The sequence below is a fragment of the Rhea americana genome, unplaced genomic scaffold (genome assembly GCF_003343005.1).
Source record: "Rhea americana isolate MKP2758 unplaced genomic scaffold, rheAme1 scaffold_9, whole genome shotgun sequence".
NCBI classification, from domain to species: domain Eukaryota; kingdom Metazoa; phylum Chordata; class Aves; order Rheiformes; family Rheidae; genus Rhea; species Rhea americana.
Window position 1 is genome coordinate 563198 of NW_028187088.1, and position 17068 is coordinate 580265.

A 17068-nucleotide genomic window follows, 5' to 3' on the forward strand; every position below is an offset into this window, starting at 1 on the left:
TGATCTGGACTCTCAAAGAGAATCTGAAAAACATTTTAACCTGAGGCAAAAATGCTCAGTTATGGAACAGGATTTCAAAGGAGATGGTAATAGAAATATTTTCAACCTTCTGTTCTTTTTTCCAAGCATAGTTTCACAGATTCTCTCATGTCTTTACTGGAAAGTGTCATTTTCACTTGATTTCCAGTACTTTGTTTCTTTTTAAAATAGTTCTTTTTAAACACCACACKCAGTCGTCTGATGATTTAGGATACACAGTTTTATTTTATTTTTAGTATCGTGGCAGATCATTTCTAAAGCAAGGATTCTGAATTGCTATTGCCCACGATCTGTAACATTATTCTTGTAGTACTGCTGGTAACACATTAAAAGAATACTATACAGATTTTGAGAGTAATCTATGGCTCATGAAGTATTTCTCTATAACAATAGGAATATGGATAAATGTTAACAAGCACATTTGTAAGTATTATTATTTTTAATTCTAAATAGTGAATACAAAGTTTCAAGAAATCTGTTTGCATATCCTGACTAAAAATTATCCAGAGTATTTTTTGTGATACTAAATTCTTCTTTGGCAGTATATACAACATGTGCTTGACTAATGCATTTTGCATGTTACCTAGATTGCTGGTACTGATTAAGAAAACCCTAGCTTTTACACTCATTTTGAGGCACATAATAAAGGAAGAGTACACAGTGGATGAACAGATAGATCAAAATTTTGAAAATACTGCTGGGAACTTTTTGAGACCTAGATTAGATTTGGTTGGTAGGTACTGAAACATGTTACAGTCTGATAAACTCATAAAATAAAACGAGTCCTTAGCAGAGTGGATCACAGTCAACAATTCCMTCTCCCAGTATATTTCAAGGTAATTAAGTTAATATTGTTCTTCTTTAGAAAACAAGTCCATGCAGATGTTTTCACAGAACAAAACTGTGTACTAAAATTCTTTTAAAAATTATCCAAGTGGTTAGTGTTTCAGTTTAAATCTCTCTTTGGCCAGAAGTCTCTCTAGGTGTCTTAAGCCTTCTCATCAGAGAACTGGATGTACACAGAAATAAAATAACATCTGCATTAAAATGCCTAAAGAAAAATATGTTCTCATTCAAACTTTTAGTTTCAGTCATGTTTTAATACTGTGCATCATTACCTGATGAAGACTAACGTCTCTTCGTTGCTGAACAGGCTTGAGCAAACATGCCACAGCTAACTAGTGTGATATGCATATGATAGAGACAAGCAAAAGCAACAGCAGTTTGATGCAACAGCCTTCATGAATTTTCTGAACAGTTAGGTAAAATCACGCTAGCTGGGAACATCTCCTTTAGACCATAATCATACACCGCAATAGCTACACTACGGTTCTCACTGAAAGATGGTCTTTTCATTTAGGCATGTATTTCTAGAAATCTAGATCAAGCAGCAGAAACTGTATAATACTTTAGTTAAGGTACTATGAAGACCTTAGTTAAGGTACTATGAAGAACTGGAAGAGTATATAAAGGAAACAGATGCTCAAAGTCAGAATGCCTAAGCAACCCCCTAACCAAGCTGTCCAAGCTGAGTAGACATGTGAAAGTGGGCTAGAAACCTGCGTAGAAAAGGATTTAATGTCAGATACCAAGAAACTATCCTGCACTGGGTAGGCTTCTCATACCCTCAGCAAAGACCTTACCTATGATATTCAAGCACTTCCTATCATAGTCRGATGGAGGGAGTTTGATCTACTGTTATGTTGACATCTTGCCTTTCCACAAAACTTTATTATGAAAAGAATTAATATTATGTTTTCAAAGTTAAAGGGCTAAGAAAAAAAGATAGTGGGCTGACAAAATACTGAGGGTCAATGGTTATGCTAGAGTGTGATCCCATTCTGATCATACAGCGCCCACGAGGCATAGTTTCCCGATAACACTTCACCAGGTGAAGGCTAAATGTAGYTTCAAGAACCTGGAAATTTGCCCTGAGATTTATCCCTGCTGCAATAACGGTCATGGGCACAAATCAGATAAAAACAACCCACCGTCCACAGCAGCATTACGGAAATGCGCTAAACAAGCAAGTACGTGACAAAAGAGAGCCCCTGTGCAGAACCTGCTGTCCAGGGACAACAGGGACACCTGGCAGAAGTCCCCAGGGGAAGGGAGGCCTCGTCTTGTGAGCCCCTTGTTGACATTTGTCCCTCCTCATACTTCTCACAACAGCTTCCCCTTCTACATGGGGAGCAATCTAGCAGGTGATGGTATATTCTGAGAACAGAAATATTAAGTAAGAAGAACAAGGAACTCTCATTGGGTAGGGAAATGCCTTTAGAGGAAGGAAATAAATATGCTGTAGAGACAAGGRAAATGGAGGCATCTCTGATATACCACATCATTTGAGCATTTCTAGCATAAACATAATCACTAGGAATTCATCCTCAATAAATATAACTAAGCACATCAGCTTCAGCAGTTTACATCTGCCCACACCTGACTGAACTGGAAGTTAAATGGTCTCTCACTCCTCTTCAACTGGCAGGTTTTGGAAAAGAATAGCCAACTTTTCTACGGTTAAAGGCATGGGAGCTTCTCTCCTATTCTGCCTCTTCCCTTAGCAAAGACAATCTTTGCTATGGTTAATCCTTTAACCAAACAAAGATAAACAAAGATGCATACTTTTTCAATATCTACCACGCTCAGAAACCCAACTCCCTTGCCTCTGGAACAGTTAGCACCATTTCATCCTGTATTTTCCATTGGCTTTAAAGAGGGGTTTAAGTGTGAGAGGACTTTTTTCATAGTCTCAGAAGGAATTTGATGTCCAACTTCAGCTATGCTGCGCACTGCAAATCTGTACCTTGAAAATCTGGCTCTCTGAGAAAAAAAAAAATCTGGCATCTGAGCTTGGTCAATCAGATATTTCAATATCTAGAATCACCACTTGCTTTAGAAAATGTAGTCAAGGCCTTTCATGTGAGTATTAGACTGAGTACTGGAACATGCAGTCCAAGCAAGCAGGATCTAACCACCTTGATCCAAGCGCAGAATGGGAACCTCTTTGACAAAACATCTCTGTCTTCCAGGGATTCGTATCCCAAACCATGTTTGAGGGTTGTTCTGGGAAGACAAAAATGTCCAATTTCGGCCCTAGGTTAATTCACAAAGTTATGCTATGCATAAATTTGTCCCATTGACTAAGCTACAMAGAGAAGAAAATGAGGAAACAGAATGATGAACTTGACAGAAATATCAGATGAGGACAATGGACATAGTTCTCGACTTAACAATAGACTATGCAAGACAAAATAAAAAGTAGGAGTAAAAAGACCTTGATCTTTCAGACATATTGAGATACAGAATGGGGAAAAGAAGAAAAAGGTCCCACAAATAATATTTTCATTTCTTAAAATGGAGATATTTATTTGTTAAGATAATTAAATCCAAATTATAAATAACAACAGTTAACTTTGAAAAGGTTCCATCAAAATTAAAAAAAAAAAAAAAAAAGAAGAAGAAGAAGAAGAAAAAAGAGCCTGTCCCTTCTGATCATGCTCATTAAGACTCTTCAACTATGAAAAAAGGTATGGATTACTATAAAATTGAGATTTTTTTCTGTCCACTTGCACAAATATTATAAATAAGACCATCTTTATAAAAATCACATGAGATGCTTATGCTATATTTTGTAAAATGCACTAGAAAAAGACAACAAGATACTGTTAATAAATAATACATTCAATAACAAAGATATCTTTGCTATTGAGAGACATCTACACATTTTTGGGTACAGTCACCATAACCACTTGAAAAAGAGACATTCTTTAAAGGAGCACTTCATACTACTTGAAAATGAACAGACTCTATTGACATGATAGAAAATACATTATTGCCAGGCAAAGAAAGGTAACTCCTTAGTCCTTGTAACAGTGTTAGCCATCAGCAAACATTTGCTACATTGAAAAGAAGTAGATTGAAGTCCTAATCACAAGACTCTAAACAACAATACATTTTGTGATGTTTAACACATTCCACACAATACCTTTGCCCCTGAGCGTGCCAAAATGATGGTGATTCAAGGAGACACTTACCCAAGCATTCACGTCATTTTGACACAACATCCAGCCTGTAAAGCTTACGTACATCATAAATGATACAATAAATATTACATTTCAGCCACTGGAGATAAGATGAATCCATGGAATTACACAACCTCAGAGGCATAATAATTTGCTTATCCACTTTACAACCATCTCAAAACATTGAACTATTATATTACCATCACACTTTTCCATAAACCAGGCAAGATTAGAAGGAATGAAAATCAAAGTACAGGTATGGCACAAGGGTAAAATTCACCAGCCAACATTAAAGTCCCACATTCACCTTGCTCCTTTAGAAATGGCCAGTGTTACTAGTTGACACCACTCTTGTTCAAGAGAGCAAAGACTGCAATTATGCCCAGTCCCTAAAGAGCTAGGTGGCATTTATGTCAGTCCTGACTGGGACCTCTTGTATGAGCATCAATATAAACCATGGACTGATCCCAAGGCAGAGTGTTTTAACCACACACGGAGCTCATGCCAAAGACAGGTCTATGCCATTTCAGATAAAGCTACATTTCACCCTTGCTTCAAGTCTCACTCGCGTTAGTACTCCCCCAGTAGGAAGGGTCAYCCTGGGCAAACAAGCCCATCTTGTAGCCAGCCTTGCAAACTGTGGTGCAACAGGGAGGAGGAAGCAGGGTCCTTGAAGCTGCAGCTGAAGGCAAGTCAAAGCCAACTGTGATCCTTCAATAAATGCTCCCTGGGCTGCTTTGCTTCAAATACCCTATTTTGTTCCCAGAGCAAAACAGCAGAGGGTTGTTACAACCCCAATGAGGAGCCAGCTGGGCACYCTCTTGGCAGAAATCACTGACTTCTCATGAATACTTCTGGCAGGTAAATGCAAAATTAATAAATGATCTTGAAAAGCCTTTGCCTGGCCATTTCTCTTTCTAGGCAAACTCAAAGCTCTTCCTGGACCTGTGTGTGTGTGTGCGTGTGTGTGTGTGAGCTTACTGTACTTTCACTTTTACTTTGGTTTCCAGCCATGAGCAAGTAGCAAATCGTACCAAAGCACATTCACTTATTTCCTGGCACAAGAACAGAGCATTGAAGTGTATGGACTAGAAACACACAACACGAATTGTTACCAGATCAGGCTGATCTCCCAGCCAACACAGCCCTGTGAGCCCAAGTCTGGGAAGGAGTCTGATCCTGTCTTTATCATAATGATAAAGCTTATATTACTAGAACGTGTGTCCTGGAGACAGAGTTTTACTATATAAAAATCACTAGACGTACCTTCTCCTTTTCATTTCACTTTTCAACACAAAACTCATACTAATAATCCAGCTCATGGACACAACATTAAAGATCACATGCAGTCTTTTACATTCATCATCACCTGCATGCTCTATTCCACAGTTCATGATCAGAGCAATGTATCAGTCTATAAAAATATCACAGCTAGGCACCTTTAGTTTCCCTCATGTCTTTGTTTGTTTGTTTTTCACTTGAGCTTTCAGAAATAGCGAGGTGAAATCAGTATTGATGCGAACTGAAGCAAAGTATATTGTATGCATAAGAAAAAGAACAATTTAAAAGGCCTTAAAGTTACACATGAACATATAATTTCTGTGTCACCGTGAACTGCAGAGCTAGAGACAAAAATGACTCTACAAGATTTCATCTGCTAACTTCGGAATTCATGTTCTTCCTTACATACATTCCAAAACCTCAGCAATCTATTTGTAAATGAAAATATCCTTTCTATCCTATGCTTGGCGTGCAAATCAGGGTTTTCAGCAAACTGTCTGCTTATTGACCTTCTTGTTCTTGACCTGCAAGTGGCCAAAGAAAGACAGGACAGTCAATGCTTTGCACTGTCCTGCAAACCAAGCAGGGCTGGGAGGGCTTGCCGTGGCTRAGCGCCCCGAGACACATGCTGCGAGCTTCAGAGGGGACGGGTGACAGTCACGGCTCCCGCGCAGTCCTTGGCAAGCGGGGCTGGGACCCTGCTGGACATTTCAACCTGGGTTTCCCATCACCTTCAGCCACTACCAACAGCTGTCTTCTCCCTGCAGGCAGACCGCAGACATCCGGCAACTTGCGGGAGTGCCCCATACCCCCCTGGCCCCACTCCTCAGCACAAGGTCYGGCGCCAGCTGCGCTCCTGAGCTTCTCCTACAGCCCCATGAGGTTCAAGATCCACAGTGAGGCCCCCAGCACGGCTGCTCTAATTCACGCAAGGCAAGACCCAGGCAACAATAATTAATGTCTCATTTTCTGAACCCAAAATATGTCTCACAAGGAGAGGACGAACCCTTCCTTCCTTTAAAATGCAGTCTACTAGTAAATGCCCCAGAGTAACAGACACTTTACAAAGCATGATTCCTGTACATTACGGACGGTGATAATTCACATATTGGATGCATACAAGACAAAATAATTCACAGGTGGAAAAATATGGAAAAATGCTCTCAGGTATTAYGCTCTATACATGTGTTCTGCATATTTAGAGACAGGACATTACATTATCTTTGCTAACTATGTGATATTCATTTTGCTAAAAATCTGTGAGATATCAGAGCAAGATGCAAACTAAAGAAGAAACAAAAAAGAATAAAGGTCAATAGAAAAGAATACAAGTAGCAAAATCAGAAAACAACTAGACTAATATTGATTGCAGTTGTTTATATCCTCGTCCAAGTTAGTAACTGTCATGAGGCATACAAAGAAAATGAAAAATATTTTCTCATCCCTATAGAATAGACCATTATTAACGCTTATTAAAAATTCTTTATTTGTCATTGAAATTGAAAGCAACTTTGGAAGTGAATTTGTATTTTACTGATGCCTGATTGACTCTGAGAACACTAAAGATTATTGCCCAGATTCAGAATTTGACTGCATGCAATTTAGGGTAGAACCAAATGACGCTTATAGCCAGATTGGGTTTTATGAAAGTCAGAATAATTTTCAGTTCTCAGAGAGTTTRTGGAGACTTCATTATCTTTCATCATACGTAGTATCATGGGAAACTTCCTGCACACACAGGAAGAAAGCATAAACCCTATGATTTAAACACAACCAGCATCTGAGATTAGAATAGAGCCTTAGATATAAAATTCCAGAAAAAAAGGAAACATGATAAAAAAAGATTTCTCCTCTGAGAAAATTATCAGAAAAAAAACCCTACAGATGAAGAGTGAGAAGGGCGGGTGTCATATCATTGCCTCATTAAAGTTTAACAAAATTATTTGATGATGAGTGGAAACATTAGCAGGATTCATATCCATCATGGACAATAAGTTATTTGAGGTTATCTAATTCTAAGATACAGCTATACACTGGTGAGGCTTCACATTGCAGCAAAATCCTTTTTTCATTTTAACTTGGCTCATATAGGATAAAACTGCACACACATCACTTCCATGCAACTTGCTGAAACAATTTCTCATACAAGACATAATTCAGAGCGTGATCTGATTTCAGGCTGTGATACTTTAGTGTAGCAGATGTTTGAAATTTAATAAGATATCTGCCTTATAAAAACAACCAAGGAACAGCATGAAATACACATAATCTGTGCTTGTGGAAAAAAAATCAGTAGCTTACAGAATAGGCATCTTTAACTAGATAGTTTGATGTAGTACTACTTTAAAAATCTTAATTTTTTTAATATCAATGTGACAGAAGTCAGAACTCTAGAAGAGAACAGATTTTGGCTTACAAATGGAGGGTCTGGGCAGAGAAAAATACTTTCTTTTCCTGTTAAAATGCATGACTATTCACTTTCTTTAAAAGCTATGCATTATTTGAAGATTATGTACTTACTGTATTTACTAACAACGAGGCTGGATTTTTTAACATGGAAGCATAAAATCAATTGATTAAAAGGGTTTGTTCGTTTTCACTGTTCAAAACAGTTAAACCTTTATATTTTAGAGCGTTTTTGCTTCTTCACATCACTTTCCAGACGTGATTTAACTCTCCAAACACCTTTAAGTGAGCTAAATATTATCTCTATTCACTGGGTAGAGCAACCGCAGCAGGAAGAGACCTAATGTTCTGGGAGAAGTGGTATCAGAAATAAGAAAGCCTTCTCTTCAATTCTGAGTTATCACAGTGAGTAGTGCTAGAAGGACATGAAATACTGCACACAAGCAGGCTGATGCTCTTTATTAATAAACCTGAAGTGTTTTCTTTTTTTATGATTTTGATTAGAGCCTGGAGAAAAGTTCACTGTAGCCAGCAGAAGGTGCAGACTAGACCTTAAATAGCTTGTGAACTTAACGGGTTTCTCCCCAGCACTGCAAGAACCAAGTCCTCATTTAGCAAAGCATTTAAATATATTCTTATATCCCCTTATCTTTACCCCTGGACTTCAAAAGAAGATCAGAACCCCTATTTTTTTCTTCCTTTTTGACTAAATTTGGAATCTGACATTCTACAATTGGAAGTTGTGCAGAACAGACTTAAATACAAATCTAAACATGCCTAATAACTTGAAACAAGGAGAAACATCCACATACTTAGTGTAGAGATTGTTCATAGTTATTGGTGCATTTCAGCAAGAAATGAGATCATTTTTCACATATTACATCACAATTTATGTGATTTTTTCTCCACTAAATGATTTTTCTAAACGCTTGAAGTTTTAATCAGTGCTTGAGTTACAACATTTGAATTTCAATGCTTATTTTTATTTCAGTTTTCAGTAAATCCAAGGTCCAGGCCTACAAAATCACTCAAGATATGATCTTCAGGACCAAAATCTATACTTTTGCACAATTCCCAGCATAAGAGCCCTTACAGAACTAACAAATACCACTCAAGAGAGGTGAGACATTAAGCCAGCAGAGCTGTGGATAAAAGGTCTTTTTTTTTTTTCTATTGTCAGTGGAGCACATTCTATATCATCTTCTGAAATGCCAGAATTCAAGAGACAGCAGTCAACTCACATGTATGCAGCAGCCCTGACAGATGACTCCAAAACAACATTCGCCTGAAAACTAGGTATCTTCTGTCAGTTCTGCCCAGCATGCTAAAAGTTAAAGGTATCCAAAAATGAAAACTTCCCTTGGAAATGTAGTACTCATTTTCATTGCATGCAGGGATTATAAATAAAGTTTTCAAGCATTTTCTCCAGAAATAATATATGYAGAAAGAAAAAGAGATTGGGGTTGTGGCACTCTTGCAGCATGTGGAGGTGCTGGTTCAAGACCTCTGTACACCTGATATTGAGCAGTGACTTGAATCAAGGTCTCAGCATTGCAGATATCATTCTAACCAGAATCTCTTTTCCTCTGTGCATCTATTTTTTTAATGAAAATATTTCCTTTACTACAAATGTAATCAAACAATAATAAAGCTTCACAGGGAATACGTAAATTGTATGTCTTCTTGCTTAGTTTAAAATATTTGATGCATCTCTATGACTCCCTTTCAACAAATTGAAAAGATAATGATGCAGCTCATTTTTGCTATGGAGCCTGTCTGAGGAAAATAATCCATTGAATGTACAATTAGAARTCAACAGGAACTATTCAAAAAGTATTTCCACGTTTTAGTGAACAGTGGCCTGTTCATAAACCCAGAGAGCATTTATTTGTGGTGTTGCTTTCTTATAGCTTCCTTTGGATTCACGATTGTTAAACCTAGTTTAAAAGAAAAGAAGATTTAACTTGAAAGGTGAAAACACCAAATAAAATAGAAAATGCTGGGTGATCTGACTGTGAAGCCTCACTTGTCTTAGTGAGACCAAGAGAATAAATATTCAGCTCAAAAGAAATCTGACCAACTCCACCACAGCAGGGAGCACATGTAAATTATTTTAAGATGCAATTTTAATAGGCCCTTCTGAGACTTGCCAGAGATCAAAAGCATTTCAGGGCAAGAAACAGGCTGGTCGCCAAAGGGGTGAGCTTTCCTCATTCCTCAAGAGCCCAGCACTTGCGCAAGCGAAGCAGAAGAGCACTGGACTGGCTGCAGGGCTTGTTATCTAAGACAGCTTTACAACGTCACTTGCTGAACCTAGCCACGGCAGRCCCAAACGGAGCTGCTCCGACGACYGCCRYATCCCAGCAGCTCAATAGCCTCCTCCTTACACGCCACCATCCTGAACGTACCCAGGGACTTACAGGAGGACTCTTTTCTGACTCCAAGCACAAGCTAGTTTGCATCCACACCGCTGAGCTGTGCCAACACCACAGCCAACACTGGGGCACCAGTTTGGATAGCGTTAGTTGGCACCCRGCAAAACCACATCAGGATGCACATAGGCAAACTGTAGGGCCCATGGGCCAGCGCTCAGGCTTGAATCCTGCCCTTTACAAATTAGCCTTGCAGCCACAGCCTGCATGTTTTCACAGCTGCAAGGAGACATCAGAGCATGCAGTCCATGCACAAAAACCCCATGAATCACTATGTGGAGAGCTCATCTTCTGGTGGTAGAGGGAACCTATGCAACAATTTCTAATTAAGAATACAATTTCTTTTTAGCTGAAAAGACAGTCAGATTCATTTTAAAGCATGCACTAAGCTGAAGAAGCTGAATACATTAGGGCTCGATATGCTATAATAAAAATAAGAAAATGAAGAATCAGGGATGAATAAGTAACTGCTTCACTTGTCATTGCTGCTGAAGAAATATTAGCTAGGGGGAACAAGTTAAGCCTCCTGTTGTTATTAGTGTCTTCTTTAAGAAACCCAGTTTGCTAATATTAAATGAACTTGTCAGTAGGCCTTTAATCAATTGTGCAGTTTATGAACTACCAAAAAATGAAACATTTGGCAGATTCCAAGTGACAAAATTTGGGAATTCAAGGAAACAGTTATTCAAGTTATTTTTCAAGTATTATTCAAGTAACAGTTATTTTAAAGCAATTGCTATAAAAAACACAGCCTTCTTCCACCTTCTTTTTGATCTCCAGTGATGGAATTATCAAAATTTAATGGAAATCATATTTTGGATTTGGAGCTAGCTTTCATTGGATTCATCAATCACATTAGAAGAAAAGATGGCTGAAAATGACAAGAGCGTATTAGCTTTCTTATAGTTGATTTTATAAATCACACTTCTATCTCCAGGGAGGATGGTCAACAGGAAGGAAAGGGAAGGGAAGTCCTTTAGTGTGACCTCTTAGGTCATTCATACAAACAAAGGGGATCTCAGAGGGAGATCTGATGGAACCACACAACATTAGGAGTTGGGAAGTTGCAGCACTTTAGGGTAGCCACAGTCCTCAGAGCATCCACTGCACATTCATCAAACAGGAAACCAAAGACTTGTGGACAAGGTCTGCTGAATTTTGTTTACCAGGAAGCATCAACTAATGGAAATCTCACCAAATCTTTTATGATGATGATGGTGATTCAGGATAATAAACTGGTCAGTCCATTTATATATTTGTTTTGGGGGGAATGGAAGAAGAGAAGAGACAGTAAAGAAGGATTTGTCATTATCATTCTTCATTCTTCATTCTGATTTCTCTTTCTGTTTAAGTAGAGTTTCCCACTTCATAGCAATAGCTGCCATTACATTTTGCTTTGCTGCCATTCTGCAGGAAACCATTGGTAGGTCACAGTCCATTTTTCACAGTCACTATCCAAAGGAAACATCCAACAGCATCTTGGAACCAGAGATCTTTATCAAGAACTGCTAGAATGGAATTTGTTGCACCTCTGATTTGATCTTCAAAATTTCCAGCATCACCCAGCTCTTCGAGAACTGTCTGTCTTTCATAACACTTGGACTTCCGATACCTACTGATCTATCAAGCTGAGGAGGAGAACCAAGGCAGGCACCAATCGGTGAGATGCATTTGCTTTCATCATCTCCACTTCTAGATCAAGTTTCCTCACTCCTGTTCTTATTGTTAATCATAGGAAAGGCTGACCTAGATATTAAACCAGATATCCATGCATATGTGTAGAGGAAGAGTTGCAAGTAACTACCATAGTGGGCAAATATGTTTAAAAAAAAGAAAAAAAAAAGATACTTTGCTTAGTTCCAGCTTTCACAGAGGTACATACTCAGCTGTGCATGTTATGACACTATTTTGATGAAGCTAAGAAAAAGCTTGAAAGTATTCACACCAACAAAACAGCTAATACTTCCATATTCTACAAAAGTGAAGCTGTAACAATGGCTTGGRCCTTTGACTCTTGTAGTTGGTTCAGTCCAAAATGCTATCTTTGTTTCAGTAAGAATATATAAATATATCATTCATGAATAAAGGTCTTTAGAATTACAGCAAGGTCTGTGGCTATTTATAAATGCTTTTATTGTCACGATTACTCCCCCTCCTCATGACTTTGCTGGCTCCTATTTTGCTTGTCTGTCTTAGAATGGGCTCCACAAGTTTCATAATCAACAGAAATGAGAAGTTTTATGTCATTTTGGCACAAATTCATACATTGGCCCCGTTTTACTAAAAAGCATATACACATTTACAATGATTATTCCTGGAATGATTTCAGTGCTGAATATCTTCCAGGCACACCTCTTGTAAAGGGATTTTAATTCATTCTACTTACAATCTAGGAGCAATATTTCCTATGCAGAGCAATGATTCCAGTGTTTCTACACCCTGTCATGTCTATGACAAAATTAATATCCAAGTACATTAACAAGTCTTTTGGCAAGTCTGAACTGGGTTTTATGGGAGATGAATTGCAGTAGTTTTCACCCTGGCAAAGACTTGCGTAGCTTTAATTATACTGTCAGAAAAATTCAGGGCCTGGCAGTGGAAATAGAGAAGCTGGAGCCATGAATTTCACTTACAAAATAAACACCAAGATTTCAATTCACTTCAAGGAAAATGCAGCAACATAAACACTGAGACTTGATTAAGGACCCTGCTATGAAGACAACTGCACTGTGCACAACTGCACTGTGATCAGTCAGTAGGGATGGCTATAAGGTATGGATATAACTGCTCTGTCCAAAGTTTCCCATGACTGTGAGATGCTGTCTTCTCACAGTTAACAGTTAGCCTCCTAGACGTGATTGCACCTGTGTTTAAGCAGAACGGTCTCATCTTATGGTGCAGCCTCCCTCCCAAAGAGGCAGGCAACTTCAACCCAACTGCATGCAACTCCGTATTTCATGTCAGTGGTCCTATACCTGGATCTCACTACCCCAAAATGTGAACAAGGCAAACTTTACTCTGTGATCAGCAGAATGGACAGAGATTGTTTCCTCAAAGATTTTTGTCACACAGCTGCCACTCTCATGTCCCCAGCTACTTTTGATTTTTACTATCATTGCTCTTGCCACAAAAAACTTYCAGGGCTCTCCTGTGTCCTTTTCTACCTGCTGGGCAAGACTGCTGCTGGCCAGTAGGTTTTCGTGGACTGAAAAGTTGGCCAACGTACACAGTTTTCCATTGAGCTCACACTGCAGAGTCTTTCTCTCAAAAGGGGCATTTATTTTTGTTCCTCTCCTTCCCCAAGCTGCCTGTTTTCTTGGAAGTTACAGAAAGTTATTTAATATTGAAGCCTTTACTGTCCTGTAAAACATGGTTGTCTTTGTAAGGTCTAGTTATATTCATGATAGATAAATGTGAATAAAGCCAGAATTATCAAATCTTCTGACACTAATCACATGTATCACGCTCAGCTTGGGCTTCTTCTAGCCCCCTCAGTTTTTGAAAACTATCTCCTTGCAAACATCAGGATTTCAGATATCAAAAGGGACTGAGAAAGACCACAGGCTACAGGTTCAGTCTGCTTCAGTCATACAGGGATGAGGAATATAACATTTCCAGATCCCCAGGGCACTGGTCGAAAACAAACAAGCTGGATATTATGAAATACTGCATTGACTTTTCCTATGACTTTTCCTTTTTCCTATGAAAAATACTTGTTTTCTCTTGTTCTTCTAACCACCTTATTTTCCCATAATATGGGAGAAAGGATTTCCAAATACTAGAAAGGGCCAGTAAAGGGGCATTTTTTCCCTACTCTCCTCATTCCTACCACCCCCAAGGAAATGCTGGTATCCTCTGAAAGGCCATTTTAATGTATCTTATTTTGAGTATTGTTTTCATAGATAATGTCTTTCTTAAAGCATTAAAAAGTGCAAAACTTGGCTTGTACAATGAAAACCATGCAGTCATCTGTCGTTCTCCAAGAAAGGCAGCTCAGTAAAAACTTGCCATAACAAGCAGTAAAGAAAATACTTTAGTTTCAGATGCTCCCTCACCGAGTACCCACGCTGTAAATACAACAAACGTAGTCTGAGTGAAAGAATTATCTGATGAAGCAATATTCCATCAGAGTGTTGATTGCACTTTTTAAAAAATACAGACAAAGATAAAAATGGGTTATAGAAGCACGTTCAGATTTTATCAGACCAATCTCTAAAACACCATTTAATCCAAATCTCCACTTTACAGTTTAGAACTGCACTATAATCCCAGGGAACAATGCCCATTTTATCTTTGGAAAATTAATTTCTAGAAAGAAGATTTTATTCTGAAATGCAGGCTTAAAAAGCAAAAATGTTTTTTGTTCCAGTGTCCTACAGTGATAACTGAATTATTCATATTTAAAGAAGAGCCAAGGTTTCTGTTTTTTTAATGATATCTATACAATTTGTAGCTGGCATTCTACAAAGAGAAAGGTTGTCAACATATGATAGGATACATCCCCCAAAATACTAGCACTTTGGAGCTAAAACAGGTAGCACAGGAAATCATCATGGAAACTTGATAACATTTCTGTTGTTTCAACAGCTTGACTAGAATTTCAGCTACTAATGATGGAGGTATGAGAAAGAGAACACTAATCTAGATTTAAGAGTTAATGCTGATAACATCTTGCAGCAGAAATTGCACTGCAGACTGCAGACAGAATTCTCTTCTTGTCCTGCAGTGCTAAAACAAACAAACAATAACGATTTCTCATTTACATGGCAATAGGATCATCTGCTCTCCAAGAAATAACCAAAAATGAAACAGTCCTTTAGGCACTGCACTGACTAGAGCAGCCTAAGTGAAATGTATACACTTACATAATTCACTGATTGCAAGGAGAATTACTGCATTACATAAGCGCTTACCATTTTCTTTTTTTTTTTCTTTTTTTCTTTGCCGGCTGTGTAGTTTTTGAGTGCTCCCAAAGGCTGTTTTATTTTCAGACTATCTTTGACCAGAGACAATCTTGCAAGAAAAGTACAAGTCTTTAAGGCCAACATTACAATCCTAACAGCAGAAGAGCTAGTCACACAAATAGAAAAAAAATTCAACTCAAATGACACTTACATTCATTTCTGCTGTTTTTCTGCTACAAACAAATRAAGAACCTCCTTCTGCAGTCTACTGAACACCTCATATCCCCTTGATAGTCAACATGTGTCTGGAGTCCAAATGAATACAGAATTAATCCCAAAGACTGGACAGCAAAACAAGTCAGGAGCAATCCCTACTACAAAAGTCAGTGCGGAAATCTTGAATCTCTTAAGAGACCAGGTTAAAACAGGGTGTATTTGATGATTTTTCTTTCTTTTTTTTTGTAGCATAATAAAGGTTTTATTTTCAAGACAGTTTCCCTTAACTAGCTCTTGCCCATGATACAGAATAACTACACACGCAATGACCTAAACTACCCTGATAAATTCTACAACAGGCAGGTCTGTCCCTGCTCAGTAGCAGTGCATTCCTAAGACATTTTTCTACTAGATTCCCAGCACTCTTAATTTTCCCAATAGTCATTGGAGGAGCTGATGATACTCAGCTCCTGTGGCTTTCAAGCTTTTCCTTCCTCCTCCTCCACCAAAAAAAATAAAAAGAAAAAAAAAAGAAAAGAAAGGAAAGAAGGAAGAAACCACACACATGCTCCTACATACCCACCCACCCACACATACATAGAGAAAAAAAGAAAAAGGGTAAGAAAGTTGTATGAGGGTCAATCTGGAATGAAATGGATTTTTGAACAGACAGTCATATTTGGCACTGTCAGCAAAAGCTCGTGGGTGGCCCTGTTTCTCTCTGAGTCTTAATGCCCTTTTACATTGGTCATTTAAAAACATCACTCAGAAAGTTCAGCTGTGTTGCTTTTGACATTATTTTCACAATACTGCTGAATGGACTCCATGGGGAAGTTCTTTTCCCCTCATTTCAGTTCCATAAAACATTATACATTAAGGACGTTTTCCATTTGGCCTTCAAGTAGCATTTTTATGGTCCATGCAAATCCGTAATAACTCTTCCCTTTAAAAAGGGTCAACAGAAAACAGAGCCCTCCCTCTGGAGGGCATGGAAGTTAAAAACTATTGGATCTCTCAAACCGACCCCTACAATCTTTAGGCAGCAGACTGGATTAAAGGGTCCTCACATTGTTCTAGCTGCATTCTCAGGACACCGCTTTTATGAAGAAACCAGAGCTGTAGAAATTCCTCTGGCATGGCATGGAATCCAGAATCGGGCAAGACGTTGTCATAGTAGTGATGGCTAATAAACTTCCCATGCAGGTCCACCGAGAAAGGCCAGAAGCCATAAATTGTTACTTCTTCACACAGGCCAAGGGCAGCACTGACTAGGAAAAGTCCTGTGGAAAGCCGTTTGGCATGGATACCTTTGCTCTTCCAGAACTTGCCAATGTCACGCAGGAAATTGGGGTTGGCGAAAAGCACCGTCTGCTTGGCACCAAAATCCTCCAGGGTATAATAGACACGTAGGGAGGGTCCTGTCCCTGTCTTCATTGAGAATGCTGGCATATAGATATAGCTGTGATTATACACTTTAACGCTGTCCACAAATGCTTTTCTAGACCAAAGCAGATTCTGGAACCTGTAAAACAACAAAGAAAAGCATGTTGCTCACATACAGGTTTTTTCAATCATATCACAATCCACCAAAAAGCTGCTTTTCCTACATATGCTTAAGTGCAGGCKTTTCCCTAGTCCAGAGAAAGTCCAAACTTCTCACTGTCTGACATTGCTTTCCTCTGCAAGCATGAACTCAAAGAGACAGTTGAAAACTATCTGGTACCCAGCTAAATCAGAAACCACAAGGTTTCTGATTTCATCTTGT

General features: G+C 38.6%; 1 protein-coding gene across 1 annotated transcript in view; it reads right to left on the reverse strand.

Moving 5' to 3' along the window:
• Positions 1–3525: 3525 nt before the first annotated feature.
• Positions 3526–17068, reverse strand: part of ST8SIA1 (ST8 alpha-N-acetyl-neuraminide alpha-2,8-sialyltransferase 1) — a 136820-nt gene continuing 123277 nt past the window's right edge. The window contains exon 5 of the mRNA XM_085323988.1: positions 3526–16825. Coding sequence (XP_085180114.1) covers positions 16339–16825 — 487 coding nt within the window. The 3' untranslated portion in view covers positions 3526–16338. The remainder of the gene's footprint in view (positions 16826–17068) is intronic.